The sequence below is a fragment of the Urocitellus parryii genome, chromosome 6 (genome assembly GCF_045843805.1).
Source record: "Urocitellus parryii isolate mUroPar1 chromosome 6, mUroPar1.hap1, whole genome shotgun sequence".
Classification (NCBI taxonomy): Eukaryota; Metazoa; Chordata; class Mammalia; order Rodentia; family Sciuridae; genus Urocitellus; species Urocitellus parryii.
In genome coordinates this window covers 90,256,338-90,278,910 of record NC_135536.1, presented here as the reverse complement: position 1 = coordinate 90,278,910, position 22,573 = coordinate 90,256,338, and the positions used below count along the sequence as shown (strand labels likewise).

Here is a 22,573-nt window from a genome sequence, read left to right as displayed (position 1 = left end):
AGCCAGCCTCAGCAACTTAGCCAGACCTTGTCTCAAAATAAAACAGTTTTTAAAAGGGTGGTTAAATACCCTGAGTTCAATTCCTGGTATGAAAAAAGAAAAAAAGGCAGATAATAGCAGGCATTTGCAAGGATGTGACAAAATTAGAACCCTCATATAATCTAGTTGAAATATATAATAATATAGCCTCTTTGGGAAACCATCTGGCAAATGTAGAGTTATTGGCTAAATGTAGAGTTACTATACAGCCCAGCAATTCCCTTCCTGGATATATACTCAAAATAATTGAAAATAAGTGTTAAAACAAATATTTGAACATGATTGTTTATAGCAGTATTATTCATAATAGCCAAAGTGTGGAATCAATCCAATTATTCATCAAATGATTAATGCTTAAAACATATGCTAAGTGAAAGAAGCCTTCCATAAACATGATTGCAATTATATGAAATGTCTAGAATAGGCAAATCAATAGGGACATAAAATAGTGGTTGTGTAAAGCTAGGAATAGATGGAAGCATTGGTGGGAATGGGCCTATTATTAACAGTTCACTTATGAAATATTCTTACTAAAAATGTTTAACCTGAATTTCATAAACCCATTTAGATCTAACTTTTAGTTTATAGGAAATATGGAGATGGATGAACAACATATAAATACCACAAGGAAGATAAATCTAGAATATAGGACTTTTACAGAAAAATTAGCCTGGTCTTTTTCATGAAGAACAAAAGGCTGTGGGGTGTGGGGGTGGGAGATTCATTTAGATGTCATAACAACTAAAGTTAGTGTGTGAATCTTGGTCTCAACAAGCATTTACTGAAGATTTGGAGGATAATTAGGAAGATTGAATGTGGTTCAAAGTCAGCCTCAGCAAAAGCGAGGTGCTAAGCAACTCAGTGAGACCCTGTCTCTAAATAAAATACAAAAATATAGAGCTGGGGATGTGGCTCAGTGGTTGAGTGCCCCTGAGTTCAATCCTTGGAAATCCCCCCCCACACACACACACACAAAAAGAAATATATCCTTTGATAATTTTCTCAATTTCTTTTAGGGCTATTGGCTTCAAATCATGTTTAATATTGAAATATCAATGTATTATGGATAGAGATAAGACAGATGAATGGGGTAATTGGCTGTCTACTAAGAAAAATAAGTGAAGCTTAATATCAGATAGTTTCCACAAACATCAATGATTTACCAGGGATTGAACCCAGGGTCCACTTAACCACCAAGCCACACCTCGAGCTGTTTTTTGTATTTTATATAGAGTCAGGGTCTCACTTGATTGGTTAGGGCCTTGCTAAGTTGTTGAAGCTGGCTTTGAACTTGTGATCCTCCTGCTTCAGCTTCTTGAGCCCCTGGGATTACAGGTGTATATCACCATGCCTGGCAGGTATTGATTTTTTTTTTTAAAGAAAGAAAGTTTGTATTAAATAGTAGAAAATATGGGTGATTAGAAAAAATAACTTTGAAATAGATTGGGCCTTTCTTTGAGTTTTGAAAAATTCAGAAACCATTAAAAGGAAAAGATTGATAACTTAAACTCCATAAATGATTTACATCTTCTTTATAGCAAATAGCTAAATCATGAGATTATGACATACTGGGAAAAATATTATGCTGTGTTACAAAAGATAATGGTCCCGTGTTAACAAAAGATAGCGGTCTGTTGTTAAGAAAACATTGGTTTTTCTGTGTGTCTACACTGTATGAGTATTTATTTTTTTATTTATAAAACTCTAAATGTAAAGGAATTATATTTGGAGAAACAAAACATGCTTCCTTTCCTTGAGTAGACTACAACATCATGGCCTCTAAAACAAATGTCCTTGGTTGGTTTAGTTTATAATCACCACACACTACTAGCTCTGTGACAGTGGGAAAGTTATTAAATCTTTATGCTTCAGTTTCTCCCTCTAAACTAGACTTTTAGCATCTGCCTCACAGGCTGTAAGGTTTAAATGAAATGATACATGTAAAGTACTTAGAATATGCCTGGCATTTAGTAAGGACCCATTTAGGTATTGTCCCATCATCATTAAAATTATTCTTTTAATAATTACTTCTTTTCCCATTATGTGTACTTTTGGCACTAATAACACTTTATATTTATATAACATTTTATTTTGTTTTTTAAGAGGTGGAGTCTTGTATTTCCCAGATAGGTCCTGAACTCCTGGTCTCAAGTAATTCTTCTATCTTAGCCTCCCCTGGTATCTAGGACTACAGGCGAGCACAATTTTACTCAGCTTTTTGTATAACATTTTAGACTTAAAGTCCTTTCACATACATTACATTATTTTTTCTTCATTATTACTTTATGAGGTGGATTTAGTGGCCTCATTTTATACATGTGGAAACAACCTCAATATGGTGATTTACTCCACTTTGTACAACTGGTCAAACCAACTAGTTGGGCTTGAAATTTCAGATCTATAGACTCTGGTCCCCAGTACTTTTTTTTTTTTTAAGCTTGGATTTAGAAATAATTTCAAATTTATAAAAAGTTGCAAAAATGACAATAGTACAAAGAATACTCACATACACATAACCCAGTCACTTATTGAATTAGCATTTTATCACATTTATCATTTAGCATTGTTTTGTGATTGCCTCCATTATTTTTAACTTATTTATCCCAAATGGTTATTTATTCATTTGACAGATATTTATCAAGTGCCTAGTTCTTGGTTAAAATCATTAGATGTCTGTTACCTGAAATATTCTATCTAGTCTTAACCCTTTTAGTACATTCTCTTGTTTTTGTTTTGTTTAAAAATCCCTTTTAATTCTGATTGTTTCAATTTCTTTCTCTTGATATTTTTTAAATCATGTTTGCACTGTGATTGTGTGTGTGTATGTGTTTCTGTTGGCCTCAGGGCTTCAAGCATTCTAGTCAAGTGCTCTACCACTAAGCTGTTATCTCCAGCCCTGTAGCATGACTTATATCCTCTTCATTCAGTAATTGGTCTTTCAGGAAGTCTACTTTTAGACTTGAAGTAGCTGAGGAATTCTTAGGAGTTAATTGGCTCATTGAGTTTTTAAAACAGCACCCCACTTTGGGGTTTTCCTGAAATCATAAGACCACAAAACACTGAAATCAGTCCCAGACTAACCCAATCTTGGATTTTTTTAAAATTTATAATTAGATTCAGATGGTCTAGATATATACTGGAACTGATTCATAATCTGGAGGTGTGAGAAAAGATATCTATCTACCTTATAGGTAGCACATAACTAATCAACCCAGGCAACACAAACAATCCTGTTTATTTAGCATTTTGCTTTCTTTCTGCTTTGGTGAACGTGGAATCTATATGCTGCCAAATGCAGGGCATTGTGCCAAACATAATGGAAATTTACCTAGTGTAATCAGACCTGGCTGATACTAACAGCCAATCACCCAGCATTTGGCAATATCTTTTGAAGAGAGGCTCCTTTCCCATCCATGTAAAAGCAGTTTTTCTCTAGTTTTGCAGTGTATTTCTGCTTATTAATTTATTTATTTTGGCTTTTTTGGTTACTTTTATTTAAGTTATAGTCCTTTTGTTCCCTCTAATTGACCTTGTTTTCAAAGGTGTAGATGCTTTTCTTGACGATTTCTTACATATTCACCAGATTTCTTCCAAAGAACTCAAAGCTTCTGATACAATATGGAAACAATGAATAGTTTCTTTTAACTCTTCATCTTGAACTAATTTCATGAAGAATTACAAGGAAATGCTGAGTGGAAAAAAGAAACAGAAATGAAATGGACCAGTAATAAACCTAGTACCTTTGGCACTCTTTTTATCTCTCTTCAACAAAGGCTTCTGAACAAAATATCTAGAGAGAAGATGACTTGTTAAAGAGGCGGTATTAAAGTGTAAATGAGTTGGTTAGTGGTTTGTGATGATATGGTCTATAGGAATTCGAATAAAATTTATTAAAAGCCTTATACTGAATCAGTTTTATTTTTTATTTTGTTTTATTTCATTTTTCATATGCTGAAAGAGCTACTATACATATTTTTCCTACTTATTCCACTTTTAAAACAGCTTAGTGAGATGTAAATTGCTTACATATAAAAATTCATTTATTTAAAAGAATATAATTCAGTGGTGTTTTTAGTATATTCACAGTTTTGTAATCCTCACGATATTGTAGAACATTTTCATCACCCAAGAAGAAATACTACTACCCATTAAAATGTCGCTATCCATTTCTCCCTACTCCTATCCTTAGACAACAATTAATTTACTTTCTGATTCTATAGATTTGCCTCTTGTGGGTGGACATTTTATGAAAATGCAAACATGAAATATATAGTCATTTGTGACTGGTTTCTTGCTTTCTTTTTTTTTTAACAACTATTTCTTTTTCCTTTTCTTTTTTCTTTTTTTAAGTTGTGGATAGACACAATATTTATTTATTTCTATGTGATACTGAGGATCTAACCCAGTGCTTCACACGTGCCAGGCAAGCACTCTAGCGCTGAGCCACAACCCCAGCCCTGTGATTGGTTTCATTTACTTAGCATAAGGTCTTCAAGATTCGTCCATGTTGGGGCTGGGGATGTGGCTCAAGTGGTAGCGCGCCTGCCTAGCATGTGTGAGGCACTGGGTTCGATTCTCAGCACCACGTAAAAATAAAATAAAGATATTGTGTCCACCTAAAACTAAAAAATAAATATATAAAAAAAAGATTCATCCATGTTGTGGCATTCTGTCTTACAGCCATGTATTCTGTTGCATAGATACGCACCACATTTTATTTATCATTACTTGATGAACGTTTAGGATGTTTCTACTTTTGTGCTATTATGAATTATGATGCTATGAAAATTTGTATATAAATGTGTGAACATATATTTTCATTTCTTTTAGTTATATACTGAAAGTAGAATTTCTGTGTCATGGTAACTATACTTAACATTTTGATAAACTGCCAGACTGTTTTCCACAGTGGCTGCAGGCTTTTTTATGTCCACCAGTAGTATATAAGAGTTCCAGTTTTGCCACAGCATGACTAACACTTATATTTCTGTAATGAACATAGCATTGCACCTTTTATTAATGTTCTGTAATGAACATAATAGCATTGTTGTTGTGGAAGTTAAAAGACCCAGGTTTTAATTTTCCTTCTCTTTACAGGCTCTTTGACCTTATCTTTTTTTTTTAATTATAAAAATCTCATTAAATTTGCCATTTTAACCATTCTTAAGAATACAGTTCAGTAGTATTAATTATATTTACATTGTTGTGCAATAGATCTCAAGAACTCTTTTATCTTTCAATACTGAAACTCTGTACCCACTACACACTAATTCTCCCTCCTCCCAGCTCTTGGCAATCAACTTTCTGCTTTTTGTTTCTGTGATATGACTACTTTCTATGGTTAAGATACTTTATCTGAGCACAGTCATAAAGTTGCTGGCTGGTTTGCTTATCTTCTTCTTCTCCTTTTTTTCTTTCTTTCTTTCTTTTTTTCCTAGTACTAGGGATCAAACCCAGGGCCTTCCTTGTATTAGGCACATACTCTGGCACAACATCTTCAGCACAACATCTTCACACGTGGAGATTGTTCATAATGATATTAAGAAGCAAATAACCGGGCTAGGATTGTGGCTCAGCGCAAGAAGGAACTTCTCCTTAAAAGATAAGGAGAAGTTCCTTATCTTTTAAATGTCTTTAATACTTGATCTGCCTTTTTACTAAGTGGCTATGTGCAAGTCTGTTGAAATAAATTATGACTACAGTTCTTGTGAGTTAAAAGGGATAATCAGTTATTGCATGAATTTTCCTAACCAAGCTTCTCAGGCAGAGAAGAACATTTTTATAAGGGAGAATATTGGTGAAAGTGGTTCCATGGTTCTGCCTTGGCGTCTTGTGTGATCTGTAACACCAACTTGGCCACAAGAAGGTAAACCAAACTGATAGCAACTTTCTTGAGCTCATCTGAGCAACTCTTTCTGGAAGATGTGTTAATAAACTCACAAAAGTGATTGCTTTAAATAAATAACATTATCATCCTCTATGTTTACTTGTATACAGTCTTAGTCTGTTTTTCTCTACTTTCTTCCAGAATTTACGTTGTCCATTGAGTGAAGAGGTAATTATTCAAGCCAGGAAAATATTCCCTTTGGTGATAAAATACATTGTAGAAATGACTATATGGGAAGAGGAAAAAGAACTGCCTCCTGAATTGCAGATAAGGTAGGGAAAATTGTTAAAAGGGAAAAGTTTAGTGATGATTGTCTATATTGCAAATAAGTGTTTTTTTTTTTAAAGACCTTTGAACTTTTCATTTTCTTCTTCTTCTTTTAATGTTTATTTTTTAGTTGTAGTTGGACACAATATCTTTATTGTATTTATTTTATGTGGTGCTGAGGATTGAACCTAGGGCCTTGCATTTGCTAGGTGAGCGCTCTACCGTTGAGCCACAACCCCAGCCCGCAAACAAATGTTGAATAGCAATTTTTGTGGTTATTTGCTTCTTTTTTTTTTAATTGTTGACAGACCTTTATTTTATTCATTTATTTGTATGTGGTGCTGAGAATCGAACCCAGTGCCTCATACATACGAGGCAACCGCTCTACCACTGAGCCAAAACCCCAGCCCTCTTTCTTTTTTAATATTTACTTTTTAGTTGTAGTTGGACACAATACCTTTATTTATTTATTTTTATATGGTGCTGAGGATCAAACCCAGGGCCTCACATGCACTAGGTGAGTGCTCTACCGCTAAGCCACAACCCCAGCCTGGTTATTGGCTTCTTAATATCATTATGAAAAATATATAGTGATTAACTCTTGGAAATATTTTCAAAATGTTTCTTTACATGAGATGTTTTGGTAGACACCATACAGAAGTTAAAGAGGAGTCTGTTAAGGGCTTTGCATTTATAGGGTAAGCCAGTACTTTGATAGTTTTGTTCTAAGTTTAGCCACAGATCCCAGTAAGTAAATTGTTTGATTCTGACCTGGACCAACAACTAGGTTTCCCAAAAGGTTTGTGAACAAATAGGAATATTGGAACAATATTTCTCTCATTAGCCCTGATCTTTAGCTTTTTTTCTAATCAAGAAAGGTTTGGGGCTGGGGATGTGGCTCAAGCGGTAGCACGCTCACCTGACATGCATGCGGCCTGGGTTTGATCCTCAGCACCACATACAGATAAAGATGTTGTGTCCGCCGAAAACTAAATAAAAATTATTAAAAATTGTCTCTCTCTCTCTTAAAAAAAAAAAAAAAGAAAGAAAAGAAAGGTTTGATGGTGAGGGTGAGAAAGTAGATCCTTCCCTGTGCTCTGGTAATGGTATACTAGAATTATTGCAGTTGTAGGGAATTAACTATTTTTTTTAGCTAAATCTCAGCAATTTCTAACAGCCATGTCTTTGGTTATAGTAAGAGCTGCTCTTAACTTAAAAATGAAAAAAAGGAAGATATAATTGAGCCTTGTGGGAATTTTTCTACCTGTGTAATATTCAGAATTTCACAAAATCATAGCACAAATCTAAATTTAGTTGATCTTTGAGTTTACTAGGGCTTTTTGTTTATTTTGTTCAGGAGAGAGAATTAAGAATATTAGTTCATATATTGTTTTTACTCTTGTTGGTCTTCTTGGAGAAATTATATCCACAAATATTTAATTTCAAATAGGTGATAAAGTCAGTTAAACCTTTTAAGAAACTTTGTGTCAGTAAACATAATTGAAGCCATATGCCTACCCAAAATGGAAGAATTGCTTGAATATTATTTTGTAATAGGTAGCACTGGTCTCTGGATTCACAGATCTGAGTTCTAGTACTGCTTATTGACATATGCCACTGCTTATTGACATTGTGACCATGAATGTCCTAATTTGTTTGAGTCTCTGTTTCCTACACTACGTGTAAGAGGGCTGAGACAGTCTGCTTCTTAAGAGTTATAAAGATCAATTGAGTATATTATAAAAGCATATTATAAATTCTTTAAAATCATAACATCTGTAGCCCATAGCAGCTGAGAATTGAACTCAGAACCTTCTAAGTACACATTCTATGACTGAGCAACATCCTCAGCCTGTATAACTTTTCTTCTTTATCCATTATTAGAGTTGACATCTTTAGATTTAAAAAAAATATATTTGTTTTTTAGTTGTAGTTGAACACAATACCTTTATTTTTATTTATTTTTATGTGGTTTTGAGGAGCTAACCCAGGGCCTCTCACATGCTAGGCTAGCACTTTATTGCTGAGCCACAACCCCAGCCCAATGTCTTTAGATTTTTAAAAAAGCAACACAGAATTTTCTTTCTTTCTTTCTCTCTCTCTCTCTTTTTTATTTTCCCTTGGTATTGGGGATTGAACCTGTGGGGCACTTTACCACTGGCTACATTGCCAACCCTTTTTATTTTTTTATTCTGAGACAGAATTTTGCTAAGTTTTCAGGGCCTCACTAAGTTGCCCAGGCTGGGCAATTTGATATTCTTTTGTCTCAGATTCCCAAGTTTCTGGGAACACAGGCATGTAGCTCTTTACCTAGCTGTTTTATATTTTTTATGATATCCTCATGTGACTTTTGAATATAAATATTATCCTTTTCTTAGAGATGGACAAGGTACTGTCATTTCAGCAAGATTAAGAGAGTATATGACATGTTTGAGGTACTACAACGAAAATGGGAATGCTAGCACTTTATACATCTTTACCAAAATATCTCTAAATGTACTATAATGTCAGTTCACTTAAATAAAAGTTATACATAAAATAAATATAATAAAATTCAGGAAAATTAAATTTTAATAAAATCTGATCATATATTGTTACCTGCTTGAAACTTCTAAACTGGAGCTTGAAAAAGTATCCCTCTTTATCAGAATGCAAGGTAAACAGAGAGTGGTATATAAGGCATAATGGCTCTAAAATAAAATTTCTAGAAGTAAGAAAAATTGGAGGAGGGGCTGGGATTGTGGCTTAGCGGTAGAGCACTCGCCTAGCACGGGCGCGACCCGGGTTTGATCCTCAGCACCACATAAAAATAAAGGCTCTGTGTTGTGTCCATCTACACCTAAAAAAGAAAAGAAAAACTGGAGGAAATACATGGAAAAGGTAATACTATTATTAGTTAGTTTGTTTTGAGATTGGGCCTCAGTAGCTTACATGGATGGTGCTGAACTCATAGGCTCAAGTCATTCTTCCACCTTATTCTCCCAAGGAACTGGGACTATAGGCATGTGCCACATGAATGGCTAGGAGTTTTAAAAATTCCATTGTACTATTCAACTTAAGATCCTTTCCTGCTTGGCAAAGTGACACATACTTGTAATCTCAGTGACTTGGAAGGCTGAGGCAGGAGAATCACAAGTTTTGAGACCAGCCTGGACAACCTTATGAGACCCTGTCTCAAAATAAAGTAAAGAGGGCTGGGGATGTAACTCAGTGGTAAAGTGCTCCTGGGTTCAGTCCCCAGTACTTAAAAAAAAAAAAAAAATCACCATTTCCTGTATCACTATTGCAGTATTATTTTCCCACAGGTATGAATCTATGTGCTGCTTTAGTATAGATGTCATATATTATTTTTGTCTATTTTTATCTTTTTCTTTTACTTGTTGCAGTATCTAAATGTGTCTTTTTAATTAAAAGGGAGAAAAATGAAAGATACTATTGTGTCCTTTTTAATGATGAACACCATTCTTATGACCATGTCATATACAGTCTACAAAGAGCTCTTGACTGTGAACTCGCAGAGGCCCAGTTGCACACCACTGCCATAGATAAAGAGGTTTGTAGTCACCATTTGAATTATGCTTCTGTCTTACATTAGTTTCCTGGGAGTGTTGATGGAGCCCTTGCCAAGTGCCTCAGTATTGTGTTAAGTATAACTATTTATTTCTTACATCTTGCATAAATTGGCTAGACCTTTGATTTGGGGTGTTTATGTTTCATAGTTTTAGATAAGGATTTGTAACTTCCCTCTTTTTAAATTTTTTTTTAGTTGTATATGGACACAATTCCCTTTTTTAAAAAAATTTATTTTTATGTGGTGCTGAGGATCAAACCTGGTGCCACACATGTGCTAGGCAAGCACTCCACTACTGAGCTACAACCCCAGCCCTCCTCTTTTATTCTTAATAATTAGAAACTTACCAAATATGTTTGACAATTATAGGTTAAAATGTCAGTTTAGGGTTAATCTATTCCTGTAGAGTTATTTATTGAATGAATGAATGCATGCATGAATTAAGAAATGATGATCATTTCTGAGATTTTTGACATGATTTGTTTGTATTATCTTTGAGTAATATTAATTCTATGGCTTAGCTTTTATTTAACATCCATCCAAAAAGAAAATGGATTCTTTAGGTGATGGAGGTGTTTAAAAGAAATATTAATTTAACCCCTGCCCTTGAAAGGAATAGAATCTAGTGGAGGAAGAAACATTAGTAACTCAAAACTTTCCAATTTTCATTACTTTCAGTGCTGGGGGTAGAACACAGGATCTCATACATGCTAAGTAAGCATTCTACCACTGAACTGCATCCTCTGAACAAAATTTTTCTATTTGTGTGTGTGTGTGTGTGTGTGTGTGTGTGTGTGTGTGTTGTACTGGGATTGAACGGGCTCTTGCACTGAGCTATAAGCCCAATCCTTCATATTTTTTGTTTTGAGATAGGGTCTTTCTAAATTGCCCAAGCGTAAACCCCCCCTGACTCCCCAGTAGGTGGAATTACAGCTGAGCATCCCTACATCCAGCTTCCATTTTTCTAATATACTTATTTTTAAAAGGTGGCTTAATATAGACAGAATAGGTGATTAGCTTCCCTTCTCTGTGTTTCTTACATATGTCTTATTTGGTGGCATATTATAAAGAAAGGGCAAATGAGAAAAAAAAGAAAAGGATATGAACATTTAATAAAATTGGCTAACATTTGCCAAGCATTGACATATTTCAGACATGGTGTATTTGAAGATCTCATTTGGTTTTGAGAACAACCTTTAAGATAGGTACTGTCATCTCTGTTTCATAAACCTATGCCCAGTACCTTGAGGTTAAGAGGATCAATATCTTGGCACACATACAATTCATTCCCAGTACATAAGAATTCTGGTTAGAATGATGCCTTTAATTTTAATATTCAGCCTAGGTTTGGTGGCATATGCCTATAATCCCAGCGACCTGGTAAGCTGAGGCAGGAGGATCACAAGTTCAAAGCCAGCCTCTTAGTGAGCCCCTAAGTAATTTAGTGAGACCCTGTTTTAAATAGCAGGGGTGGGGGGTATGGCCTGGAGATGTGGCTCAGTAGTAAAGTGCCCCTGTTTCAATCTGTGGCTCCAAAACAAACAAAACAAACAAATAAAAAAACTTTAATTTTCATGTGAATCCTACTAGGATTTTATTAAAAATGTAGATTCTTATTTAATGGATTTGATGTGGTGTAGGCAGTTTTTCATTTCTATCTAGTTCTTGGTGTTTTAATGGCTGCCAATGCAAGGATCATATTTCAACTAGTGTGTACTTTCTCCAGCATTTCTCTCCTGTATAAATAATTTTCTTTGCTCAAGGGCTAAAGAGACCAGTTGTCACTGATATTATCTGCATATAGACATAAACTGAGTTTTCGCCTATATTTTGAATGGTCTTTAGTTTAGGCATAGTCAAGGGAATATAATAATTCTATTTTAATGGTTAATTGGCCTCAGGTCAATTGTATTTCCAGATTAAATATTTTTTATACTCTGTGGTTGGTTGATTCTGAAATCAGATTTATTTTAAGGAAGTGAAGAGCCTAAGAATTTGAGTGGGTTTGAGGAGGAATGATGAAATGTATATTTATTTACAGTTAAGAAGATTGAGAAAAAGAGATTGGTCAGGCAGTCTTGAAAGAAGACAAGAAAGGTGAAAACTTAGGAAGCAAGAGAAGAATGAAAGGAGAAAAGGTGGCTGAGAAAATAAGAGGTGGTTGGGAAAGAGTAGCTATAAAAGAAAGAATAGAAGAAGATGAAAGAAAACAGTGAAGTGATTCATTTAACAAATATTTTCTAGTCCTACACAGTGATATCAGGTTATGCCAGGTTTTAATGCCCTTATTAATATTGTTACACTGTGTTTATAGGTTATAGAAGGAGCAATAAAGGTTGGTCAGGCTGATGATTTTCAACTACTGTTTGAACAAGGGAAAGTCTACTTGGATTTTCACAATAGTTACAAAATGTATATATATACCCTATCTTTTTCAGAAAGCTTGAAAGGAACTCACAAAGGCTTAACAAATACTCTTTCAATACTCTTCTCTTTTTTTAATATTTTTTTTTTTAGCTGTTGATAGAACTTTATTTATTTGTATGTGGTGCTGAGAATCGAACCCAGTGCCTCACACATGTAGGCAAGTGCTTCACCACTGAGCTACAAACGTAGCCCTCAATACCCTTCTTCTTTTTTTAAAAAAAAGTTTTTAAGTTGTAGATGGACAATACCTTTATTTTATTAACTTATTTTTATGTGGTCCTGAGGATTGAACCCAGTGCCTCCCACGTGAGAGGCAAGCATTCTACCTCTGAGTCACGATCCCAGCACCGTCAGTACTCTTCTTAAGGGAAAAAAATGTTTTGTTTTTGTCCTTATAGGAATTTGTTTACTGATAAAGTGAGTATTAACATATAAGAAAGAAAAAAAGTTGAAACAACTGAAATTGCCTATCCCTGTATTGAGAATACAGTATCCCTATCCAGTGGTCCTCTAACTACTGCTTGAATACTTAGAGAGTTTGGTTCTGTTGAACAACACATTCATAGAAGAATTTATTTCCATGTTCAGTCAAAATCTGTCTCCATGTAAACTAACTCCCAAAAGACCTTTTGTTTTCAGATGGCAGCCCATGAAGTAGTTTAGTAAATCTGTAATTTCATATTTACTATTTCTGCTTTCTTCTTTTTTGGCTGTTTGTCTTGTGATAATAAGCTCAGTCTGGTCAAACTTTCCTTCTCTTCATGTGCTTTCCTTGGATAAATGTCACCTTGTCAAAGACTCTCTTAAAATATGGTACTCAGTCAGTTCACTAAATATTTATACAGTCTTTTTTTTTATTAGTTGCTCAAAGCATTACAATGATCTTGACATATCATATATCATACATTTGATTCAAATGGGTTATGAATTCTTATTTTTCCCACGTGTACAGATTGCAGGATCACATTGGTTATACAGTCACGTTTATACATACTGCCATACTAGTGTCTGTTGTATTCTGCTGCCTTTCTGTTGTATTCTGCTGCCCTTAATATTTATACAGTCTTTAGAGGAAATATAAAGATGAGTCAGATTATTCTCTGCTTTCAGAAGATCATTCTCTGTCATTCTCATGAAAGAGACATTCAAAAAGATTTTAAAGATGCAATGATGCTCTTTCCCAATCCACATTTTGCCATCTTACATACAAAATTAACATTGCAGATTGTAAGAGAAAATCTTGGTGAATATTGTAAATATCAGGGTGTATTATTCCTGTAGAATTACTGTGAGCTAGCATGATCCTAGTACTCGAAGAAGTAGGTAACCCCATGAGATGAGTTGGCTTGGGAAGGTATGGACCTGGAATTTGTTAGTTTTCAAATGTAATGGAAAGATCTAGGTCTTCCAGTGTCTTTGTCTTATTTATCCCTTTTCCTACCACCATTTCCTCTTCCCATCCCCCCCCACACATTTTTTTTAAAAAAATTCATTGAAAAGGAAAAATAAAACATGAGATAAGGTATGCATATTAAACTAAAAAAAAAAAGTTGGCCAGATAGGCTGTATTGCAATTAGTCTGTTTTATAAATCTGTAAAGATGTATAGTTGTACATGTGTATACCTATTATAATTAGTTGAAGAGGTTTTTTGTTGTTGTTGTTTTTGGCCAGCCCAAGCCTACTAAATTAAAAAGATGGGAAAAGGGGACTAGGTCTGTAGCTCAGTGGTAAAGCACTTGCCTTGTATATGTGAGGTACTGGGTTTGATCCTCAGCATTGCATAAAAATAAATAAAGATACTGTGTGTTTATCTGCAACTAAATAAATAAATATATATATATTTTTTAAATCTAGAGACTAGTATCAACATTATTTAAAAAAAAAAAAAAGATGGGAAAAGGAGGGGAAAGAAATGCCCATGTATTGCACTAGAGTCATAGCTCAGTGGTAGAGTGCTGCCTAGCATGTGTGAGGCACTGGATTCGATTCTCAGCACCACAAACAAATAAATAAATATCAATCCATCCATTCATTGAAGGAGAAAGAAGAAGAAAGAAATGCCCATGTATTTAAAAAAATATGGGGCTGGGAATGTGGCTCAAATGGTAGCACTCTCGCCTGGCATACATGTGGCCCGGGTTCGATCCTCAGCACCACATACAAAGATGTTGTGTCCGCTGAAAATTAAAAAAATAAATATTAAAAAATTTTCTCTCTCTCTCTCTCTCTCTCTCTCTCTCTCTCTCTCTCAAAAAAAATCTGCCTTTCTTCCAATGATATACTTCCATCTTCACCTCCCTCCCATTATTTTGTCATTTAAAAAAATGTAATGTTGACAAAATCCACATAACATAAAATTTACTGTTTAACATTTTTTATGTGTACAATACGTGGTGTTAATTGTGTGCATATTATTGTGCAACACATCTCTAAGAACATTTTTATCTTATAAAGGTAAAACTCTGTATCCACTGAACAACACTCCTACAAGTCCCTGGCAGACACCATTCTACTCTAAGAATTTGACAGTTTTGGTATATAATTGGGATCATGAAGTGTTTGTGTTTTGGTTTATTTCACTTAGCATAATGCCCTCAAAGCTCATTCATATTGTAGCATATGACAAGATTTCCTTCCTTTTTTAGGCTGATTAATATTCCATTGTATACATGTACCCCATTTTGCTCATACATTGATGGACACAGATTATTTCCACATTTTGGCTTTTGTAATAATGCTTTTATGAACATGATCATACAAATATTGGTTTGAGCCTTTACTTCCAGTTCTTTGGGTTATATATCCAGAAATGGAATTACTAGATCAAATGGGAATTTTATGTTTAAGTGTTTGAGGAACTGCCATACTTTTTTCCACAGAAACTGTACGGTTTTATATTTCTTCTAGCAGTGTACATGTATGCTTTAGTTTATCTACATCCTTGCCAACATCTGTTATTTTTTGTTTTGTTGATAAGGAGCCATGTCAACCTGTTGCATGTGAAATATTCCCAGTCTCCCTGTTTATTTTGAGATCCACTGCTTTAGGTTATATTGTTTATTCTTTTTAAAATAAATTTCATATAACTTTGTTTTTTGTGCATTTTTTTCATTGTTATGGCAGCCTTAACTGGTGTAATTAACGCTTTAATATATTTGGGTAGGTTTTTTGTTTGTTTTTTTGGTGTGTTGTTTTTTGTACCCAGTATTGAACCCAGGGGCACTTAACCTCTGAGCCATGTCCCCAGTCCTTTTTATATTTATTTTGAGACAGGGTCTCACTAAGTTGCTTAGAGCCTCACTAAATTGCTGAGGTTGGCTTTGAACTTGTGATCCTCCTGCCTTAGCCTCCGGAGCCATTGGGATTACAGGCATGCATCACCATGCCTAGTGTCTGTTCTTACCATATATACTAAGGAGCTGAAGAAGGAATATTGTAAGATGGTTAGAATTATGTACTGTGGAAATGGACTGCCTGTAATTGATATCTGGATCTACCGTTTATTAACTTTTGGATTTGAAGAGAAAGTACTTAATCTTTCTGTGTCTTGGTATTCTCTCTAAAATAGGGATACCTTCCTTATAAGATGATTATAAAGGTTAAATGAGGAAGATAGTGCTTTCTGATCTTTTTCACATGGCACATATAGAAAATGGTAAAATTTTATAGGTAAATAAAAGATTGAGTTACCAGGAACTCCTATATAGACCTTATTTAGCTCACTCCAGGGGTGGAGGAATCATTAGCCCATCCACACCATTAATGGATGACAAGTATATTAATAGAATGTATGTTGAAAAGCTCTAAATTCATTCATGAAAATATGAATTTATTTATTTACAACTTATAGTAGGAGTTTAGTAAACCGAAGTTATTATTACCTGATAAAAATAGGAAATACACTATAATAAGTAAAGAACTAGCCAGCACCCTAAATTATAGAATTATCTTTTGGAGGTTGAGATGCTTCAAAAAGGTATTAAGCATGTATTATGTATTATCCTAGAATCTTGAACTTTTAGTCAGCCAATTACTTAGAATTGACAGCTCATTAGATCTGTGGGCAATATATTACATATGGATTGTGGTTATCATTCCACTAACTAATTCTCATTTTTGTCTATAATTAGGGTCGTCGGGCTGTTAAAGCAGGTGCTTATGCCACTTGCCAGGAAGCAAAAGAAGATATAAAGGTAACTTTCTGAATGAGAAACCGAGACTGATAATCAAGACTTTTAAGAGGACTATACACATTTATAAGAGCCCAAGTAGGACAAGTAGAATGACTATATTATTGAAGTGGTTTGATATTGTTGAAGTGGTTTGACACCTAAGTAAAGATAGGATCAGGATGCTTAGACTCAGAAATTTGGTAATGGCATGGGTATGTGGTGATGATGATGATTATTATTTTAAAGAATAGATTGTTTAACTGAAAGCAAAATTTACATACTAGCTTTTTTTTTTTTTTAAATGTACCTTTTATTTGTAGAGCCATTCAGAAAATGTCTCTCAACATCCACTTCATGTAGAAGTACTGCACTCTGAGGTTATGGCTCATCAGAAATTTGCTTTGCGTCTTGGTTCCTGGATGAACAAAATTATGAGCTATTCAAGTAAGCATGCAGACTGTTTTTTCTTATTTCTAATAAACTGTTGAGTTTTTATAACCATAAATTTTTAAGTGTCATTAAGTTTAAAATAATTTTTTTTTTTGGTCAAGTATCTGTTTTTATTGTCAGGATTACACTTCAAATACATAAATAATATATTTTAAATGCATAATATAAAATAATATTGTTTATTGGCTTTCAAGTTTTTGATGATGGCAGAATTATTTTTGACATCAAGCATAGGAGGATTAATGTTAGTCTTTTATATTATTTTAGGAAATGTACTTTTACGGAGAAATCAAAAATAAAAATTATCTGACTTATTTACAGGTGACTTTAGGCAAATCTTTTGCCAAGCATGCCTTAAAGAAGAACCTGGCTCTGAAAATCCATGTCTCATTAGCAGGTTGATGCTTTGGGATGCAAAGCTTTACAAAGGTAAATAGACCTTTGCTTTTGCTACTTATATGAAGGTATATTTATCCAATTTGTATTTGTGTTGAAACTAAGGATGTTGCCTTTTAATTACAGTACCTTTTCACTTAATCAGGGCCAGTTTTTAAAACGTGGGTATATATTTTCATGTAATAATGTGTTTATTACAGCTATGTTTTCATTTCAAAAATCTCAATTAACAAAAAGTAAAGGATGAGAGAAAAGGTAAGGTGAAGGAAAAGTACAAAGTAAGAGTAGTTATGAGTGAAACAGTGAAAATGAATGAAAAAATTGAAAGGATAAAGTAAGATGAGGTGGTAGAAGAAGTGCAGAAAACAAAAATGCAGTATATGGTTGTATTTTAAATTTTACTATATTAGTACCACTTCAATAAATGCTATTTATAATTGTCCTTAAAGGCTATTAACGTGAAATATTTTTGTAATATTTTCCCCACTTCTAATGGCTGGAATAATTTGTTTTCATTTTGCTGATATCCTCTTATCTCCTGACTCCAAATGATCTATAGGTGCCCGTAAGATCCTTCATGAATTGATCTTCAGCAGTTTTTTTATGGAGATGGACTACAAAAAACTCTTTGCCATGGAATTTGTGAAGGTAATTGCTTTTTATATATAGAAATCAATAAACAGAAGTAGAAGTTTTATAAATGACTAAGAGAAGCAAAGGAATAATTATGTTTCAAAATAATTGAAGTTTTTGATTAATTTCTTTGTCAAAAGTTTAATATTTTATGTTAAATAAATATTTTTACAGATGGCACTTGGTAGTATAGAAACAGCAGAACAGGAGATAGGTTTGGAAAATGACGAAAGAGCCAAGCAAAGGGCAGTTATCACATTCACACATTTGTTTTTTTTTTTTTTTTTTTTTTTAGTTGTAGTTGGGCACAATACCTCTATTTTGTTTATTTATTTTTATATGGTGCTGAAGATCGAACCAAGGACCTTGCACATGCTCGGCGAGTGCTCTACCACTGAACCACAACCCCAGTCCCACACATTTGTTCTTTTTGGTCATTTAGTTGCTATTAGTAAAATTTGTAACAAGGGTAGCAATAATTAATTGAAGGAAATGGCAGGAAAGATATGCATACTAAAGGCGGCAGAAATTAAATGGCAAAAGTTATCCTTACCTGAGGCTAAAACAAACTTAAAACTTAGAGCTTTTTAAGTTGCTTGATATATATCCTTTTTTGGGGGGGTTGGTGATGCCAGGAATTGAACTCACTGAACCACATCCCCAACCCTTTGTTGTATTTTATTTAGAGACAAGGTTTTACTGAGTTACTTATTGGCTGTTGCTAGGCTGGCTTTGAACACGTGATCCTCCTGACTCAGCCTCCAGAGCTGCTGGGATTACAGGTGTACACTACTATACCCGGCATGTTATATATATCCCTTATATTGTTATATATTTTTGTCTACCTTGCAAGTTAGATTGCAGGGTTACACAGAGCAGGGACTTTGAATTTTCTACTTTGCCTTATACAAAAATATACAATAAATATTTGTTGATGTCTTCTGATTTTAAGTTGCAGACAGTTCTGAAAAGCTTAGGATATGGCAGAGATAGGACCCAGAATGGAATTAGAAGCAGAGAGGAAAATAATTGTTATTAGGCAAATAATAATGAGATGAGATACCTGTGTTATATGGATTTTATAAGCATATTGTAACATTTGATGCATGTGTTAATCTTGGGAAGCAATGGTAACTGAAGATGGAAAAACTGTACTTATAAAACTCTTTAGAGATAGAATGTTGGACTGTATGTGTGATCTGGAATGAAATTTATTTTCTTTCTTTTTTTCATTCTTTCTTTCCTGGGGATTGAACCCAAGGCCTCATGCATGCTAGACAAGGACTGTTCTACTGAGCTACATCCCTAGCTGAAATTTTATTTTCTTATATAAAAGATAATCTGTCAATTTAGATGATATATTGTTGGTACAGCATTTAATCTCTTAAATTTTCTGGGAGGTAAAATTAAATATCTTAAGTTTGGTAACCAATTCTGTGCTTAGACATACTAGATGCTCAATATACAGCTATGTCTGTTATTTGTTCTAATATGTCAGGGTTGATTTCCAGTTCATTTGTATAAGGATAAAAAGTTTAAAAGTTGTCATGCATTCCATTTAAGGCTAAGTTGAATCTAATTTGTTGGTTTTCTGGATCATATCAGTTGTTAAATACTTTGAATGTATCCCCTGTCCTATACCATTGGAGTAAAAAGTATTCAAGATTGCTCCATCCGGACATGGTGGCACACGCCTGTAATCCCAGCTGCTTTGGAGGCTGAGGCAGGAGGAATGCAAGTTCAAAGCTAACCATAGCAACTTAGAGAGGTCCTAAGCAACTTAAGCAAGACCCTGTCCCAAAATAAAATATATATTAAAAAAAAAAAGATTGCCCCAGATTCTGCTTGGAGAAAGGATAAACGGCACAATTCATTGCTCTCCTCCATCATTTTCATCTGTGCTTTTTGTTTTGTTTTTATTTTAGCAGATCTTCTAACTCTACTAGTAGTTTGGGTAACTGAATTAATATTTAGTCTTTTGTTATTTTCTAGTATATTTTTCTTGACCATGCCATATCTTGCCTCAATAAGTAGGAAGTATATTTGTCATCTTCTGGATAGAGACATTCTTGCAGCACTTATTAATTTGAGATTTAAATTTTAAAACCTTTTTTAAATTGAGATTTTTAAAGTTTTTTATTAGTAACTTTGAATTGATTCTCCATTTATATTTTTCAGTATTATAAACAACTGCAGAAAGAATATATTAGTGATGATCATGACAGGAGTATCTCTGTAACTGCACTCTCAGTTCAGATGTTTACTGTCCCTACTCTGGTATGTATCAGTTATTTGTGTGTGTGTCTATGTGTACATACTTTTTTGCAGGATTTCTGATAAAGCTTGTTTTGTTTTAAGAATTTCACTTAATATCGAACTAAATATCATAATGACTAAGGTGGGCTAATTCCATTTGGAAAATTGACTACTATTTCAGTGTTATTCATTTGTATATTTAATGGTACCCAAGAACCAATTAACTGGGCATTACTCTCGTCCAAATGTTCTGATCTCTGCGGATAACATCCACAACTTATTTCTCACTTTCTACAGCAACTTAGGAGACTGCTATTTCAATACCAAAACTTTCCTTTTCTTTTTTAAAATTTTTTTATATTTTACTCTGTTTTTATTCTTCATTTATTCTTTAGTTTACCTTATGGAATAAGGTAAAACTAAGAAGGGAGAGAGTGTGCCTGTCACACATATGTGTAAGATAATGCTACATAGTTCTGGAGGACAATGGATGATTCTGCTTCCTTTATGTGCTACTACTTTTCCTGTTTCTTCTGGGTAGTTTGATTAATTCTTGCTTCTTTCTCTTTTCAAAGAGCCAGAGAAAAGTATAGGAAAAAGAAATTAAACTGGGAATGAGGAGAGGCTATTCTAGAGTAGATATTCTAGAGTAGAAGTCATGAAAGATTTTTGTTATGGTTTTCTCATTATGTGATTACTGAAGATGAACTATTAGATAAACTAATTAGGCTGGGAGTGTGCAAGCCAGTGTTTTCTAGTTATTGAGGAGTAGGAGATTAGGGGATTTTTACTTTTTTTTCTTCCTAGTACTGGTGATTGACTACAGGGACACTCTACCACTGAGCTGCAACCCCAGCCCCTTTTATTTTATTTGGAGAAAGTTTTGCTAAGTTGAAAGACTGGCCTTGAACTTGCAGTCCTCCTGTCTCAACTCTCCCAAATTGATGGGATTACAGCCTTGCACCACCATTCCTAGCAAGGATTCTTAAGTTTAACTAACTTTTCATTAGTTGCTATTCTGTAAAACTAAGGACTGTGGTTAATGCTTCGTAAACATTTTTTTTTTTAAATTACTGACCAAACCAAGTTAATGAATAAATTAAGTCCATGCTACTATGACTTCATTCTAAAGACAATTTCTTAAAATATTCTGCAGGCTCGACATCTTATTGAAGAACAGAATGTTATCTCTGTCATTACTGAAACTCTGCTAGAAGTTTTACCTGAGTACTTGGACAGGAACAATAAATTCAACTTCCAGGGTTATAGCCAGGACAAATTGGGAAGAGTATATGCAGTAATATGTGACCTAAAGTAAGTTGTGAGTCAAAAGGTGAGGGCACCTGTTAAACACAGTGTGCTTATTTACTCTGTCTTATAAGTAAATCTTTGATCCTTCTGATTAACCAGGATTGTCTTTATAATGATGGCAAGTTCAAAGGACTCTTACTGCTTCATGTTAATACAGTTGGCCCACCTTATCCATGGGTTCCACATCTGAAAATACTCAAATAGAAAATACTCAAAACATAAGAGTCTGTACTAAATATGAACACTTTTTTCTTGTTCTTATTCTTTAAACAGTACAGTATAACAAGTATTTGCAACACATTTACATTGTATTAGATATTAGATAATCTAGAGATGATTTAAAGTATATGGGAGAATGTAGATATGTATAGATAAGTTCTGTGCAAATACTGTGCCATTTTATATATGCTGTGTTGGGGACTAGAGCTAATCCCCCACTAATACCAAGGGATGTCTGTAAATGTCTTCAGTGCAGGCTCCCCCCACCCCCTTAGTGCTAGGGATTAAACTCAGGACCTCATGTTTGTTAGTCAAGAGCTCTACCACTGAACTAAATTCATAGCTCTAGTAAACCAGTAAAGCCTATATATATATATATATATATATATATATATATATATATATATATACACACATACATATATTAGTTGTAGATGGACACAATACCTTTATTTAGTATTTTTTATAAAAAATGGTGCTGGGCATCAAACCCAGTGCCTCACATGTGCTATGCAAGCACTCTACCACTGGGCTCTTTTTGAGTTTAAAATCAGGTAAATAAGGTATTAAAAATATCCTGCCACAGGTACTTGGCATCTCCTGAGGTCACCAAATGAATCTCCATTGTAATTACCACATCTTTCACTTACTTCCATTCACATATTTTGTGGTTCTGGCCCACTTGTATAGTCTCTTTGTACAGCCTCATATTGCTAAGAATCTATTGACTTTTTAACTCCCCTTTTCATACATACATACACACACAAACACACACACATTAGAAAGGTAGGCATAGTGGCACTTGCCTATAATCCCAGTGACTTGGGAGCCTGAAGCAATAGGATCACAAATTCTAGGCTATCCTGGGCAACTTAGTGAGACCTTCTCTCAATATGAAAAGACTGGGGATATAGCCCTGTTGTAAAGCTCCCCTGGGTTTCAT

At 34.2% G+C, this 22,573-nt stretch overlaps 1 protein-coding gene across 3 annotated transcripts in view; it reads left to right on the top strand.

Annotated features, from left to right (window-relative positions):
* The window catches only part of Ubr1 (ubiquitin protein ligase E3 component n-recognin 1), a 141,975-nt gene that overhangs the window by 35,987 nt on the left and 83,415 nt on the right, over positions 1-22,573 (top strand). For all 3 annotated transcript variants that reach the window (XM_026390488.2, XM_026390496.2, XM_026390478.2), the window contains exons 5-12: positions 6,068-6,198; positions 9,608-9,746; positions 16,324-16,386; positions 16,686-16,809; positions 17,137-17,244; positions 17,771-17,859; positions 20,023-20,121; positions 21,257-21,414. In XM_026390488.2, coding sequence (XP_026246273.2) covers positions 6,068-6,198; positions 9,608-9,746; positions 16,324-16,386; positions 16,686-16,809; positions 17,137-17,244; positions 17,771-17,859; positions 20,023-20,121; positions 21,257-21,414 — 911 coding nt within the window. The remainder of the gene's footprint in view (positions 1-6,067; positions 6,199-9,607; positions 9,747-16,323; positions 16,387-16,685; positions 16,810-17,136; positions 17,245-17,770; positions 17,860-20,022; positions 20,122-21,256; positions 21,415-22,573) is intronic.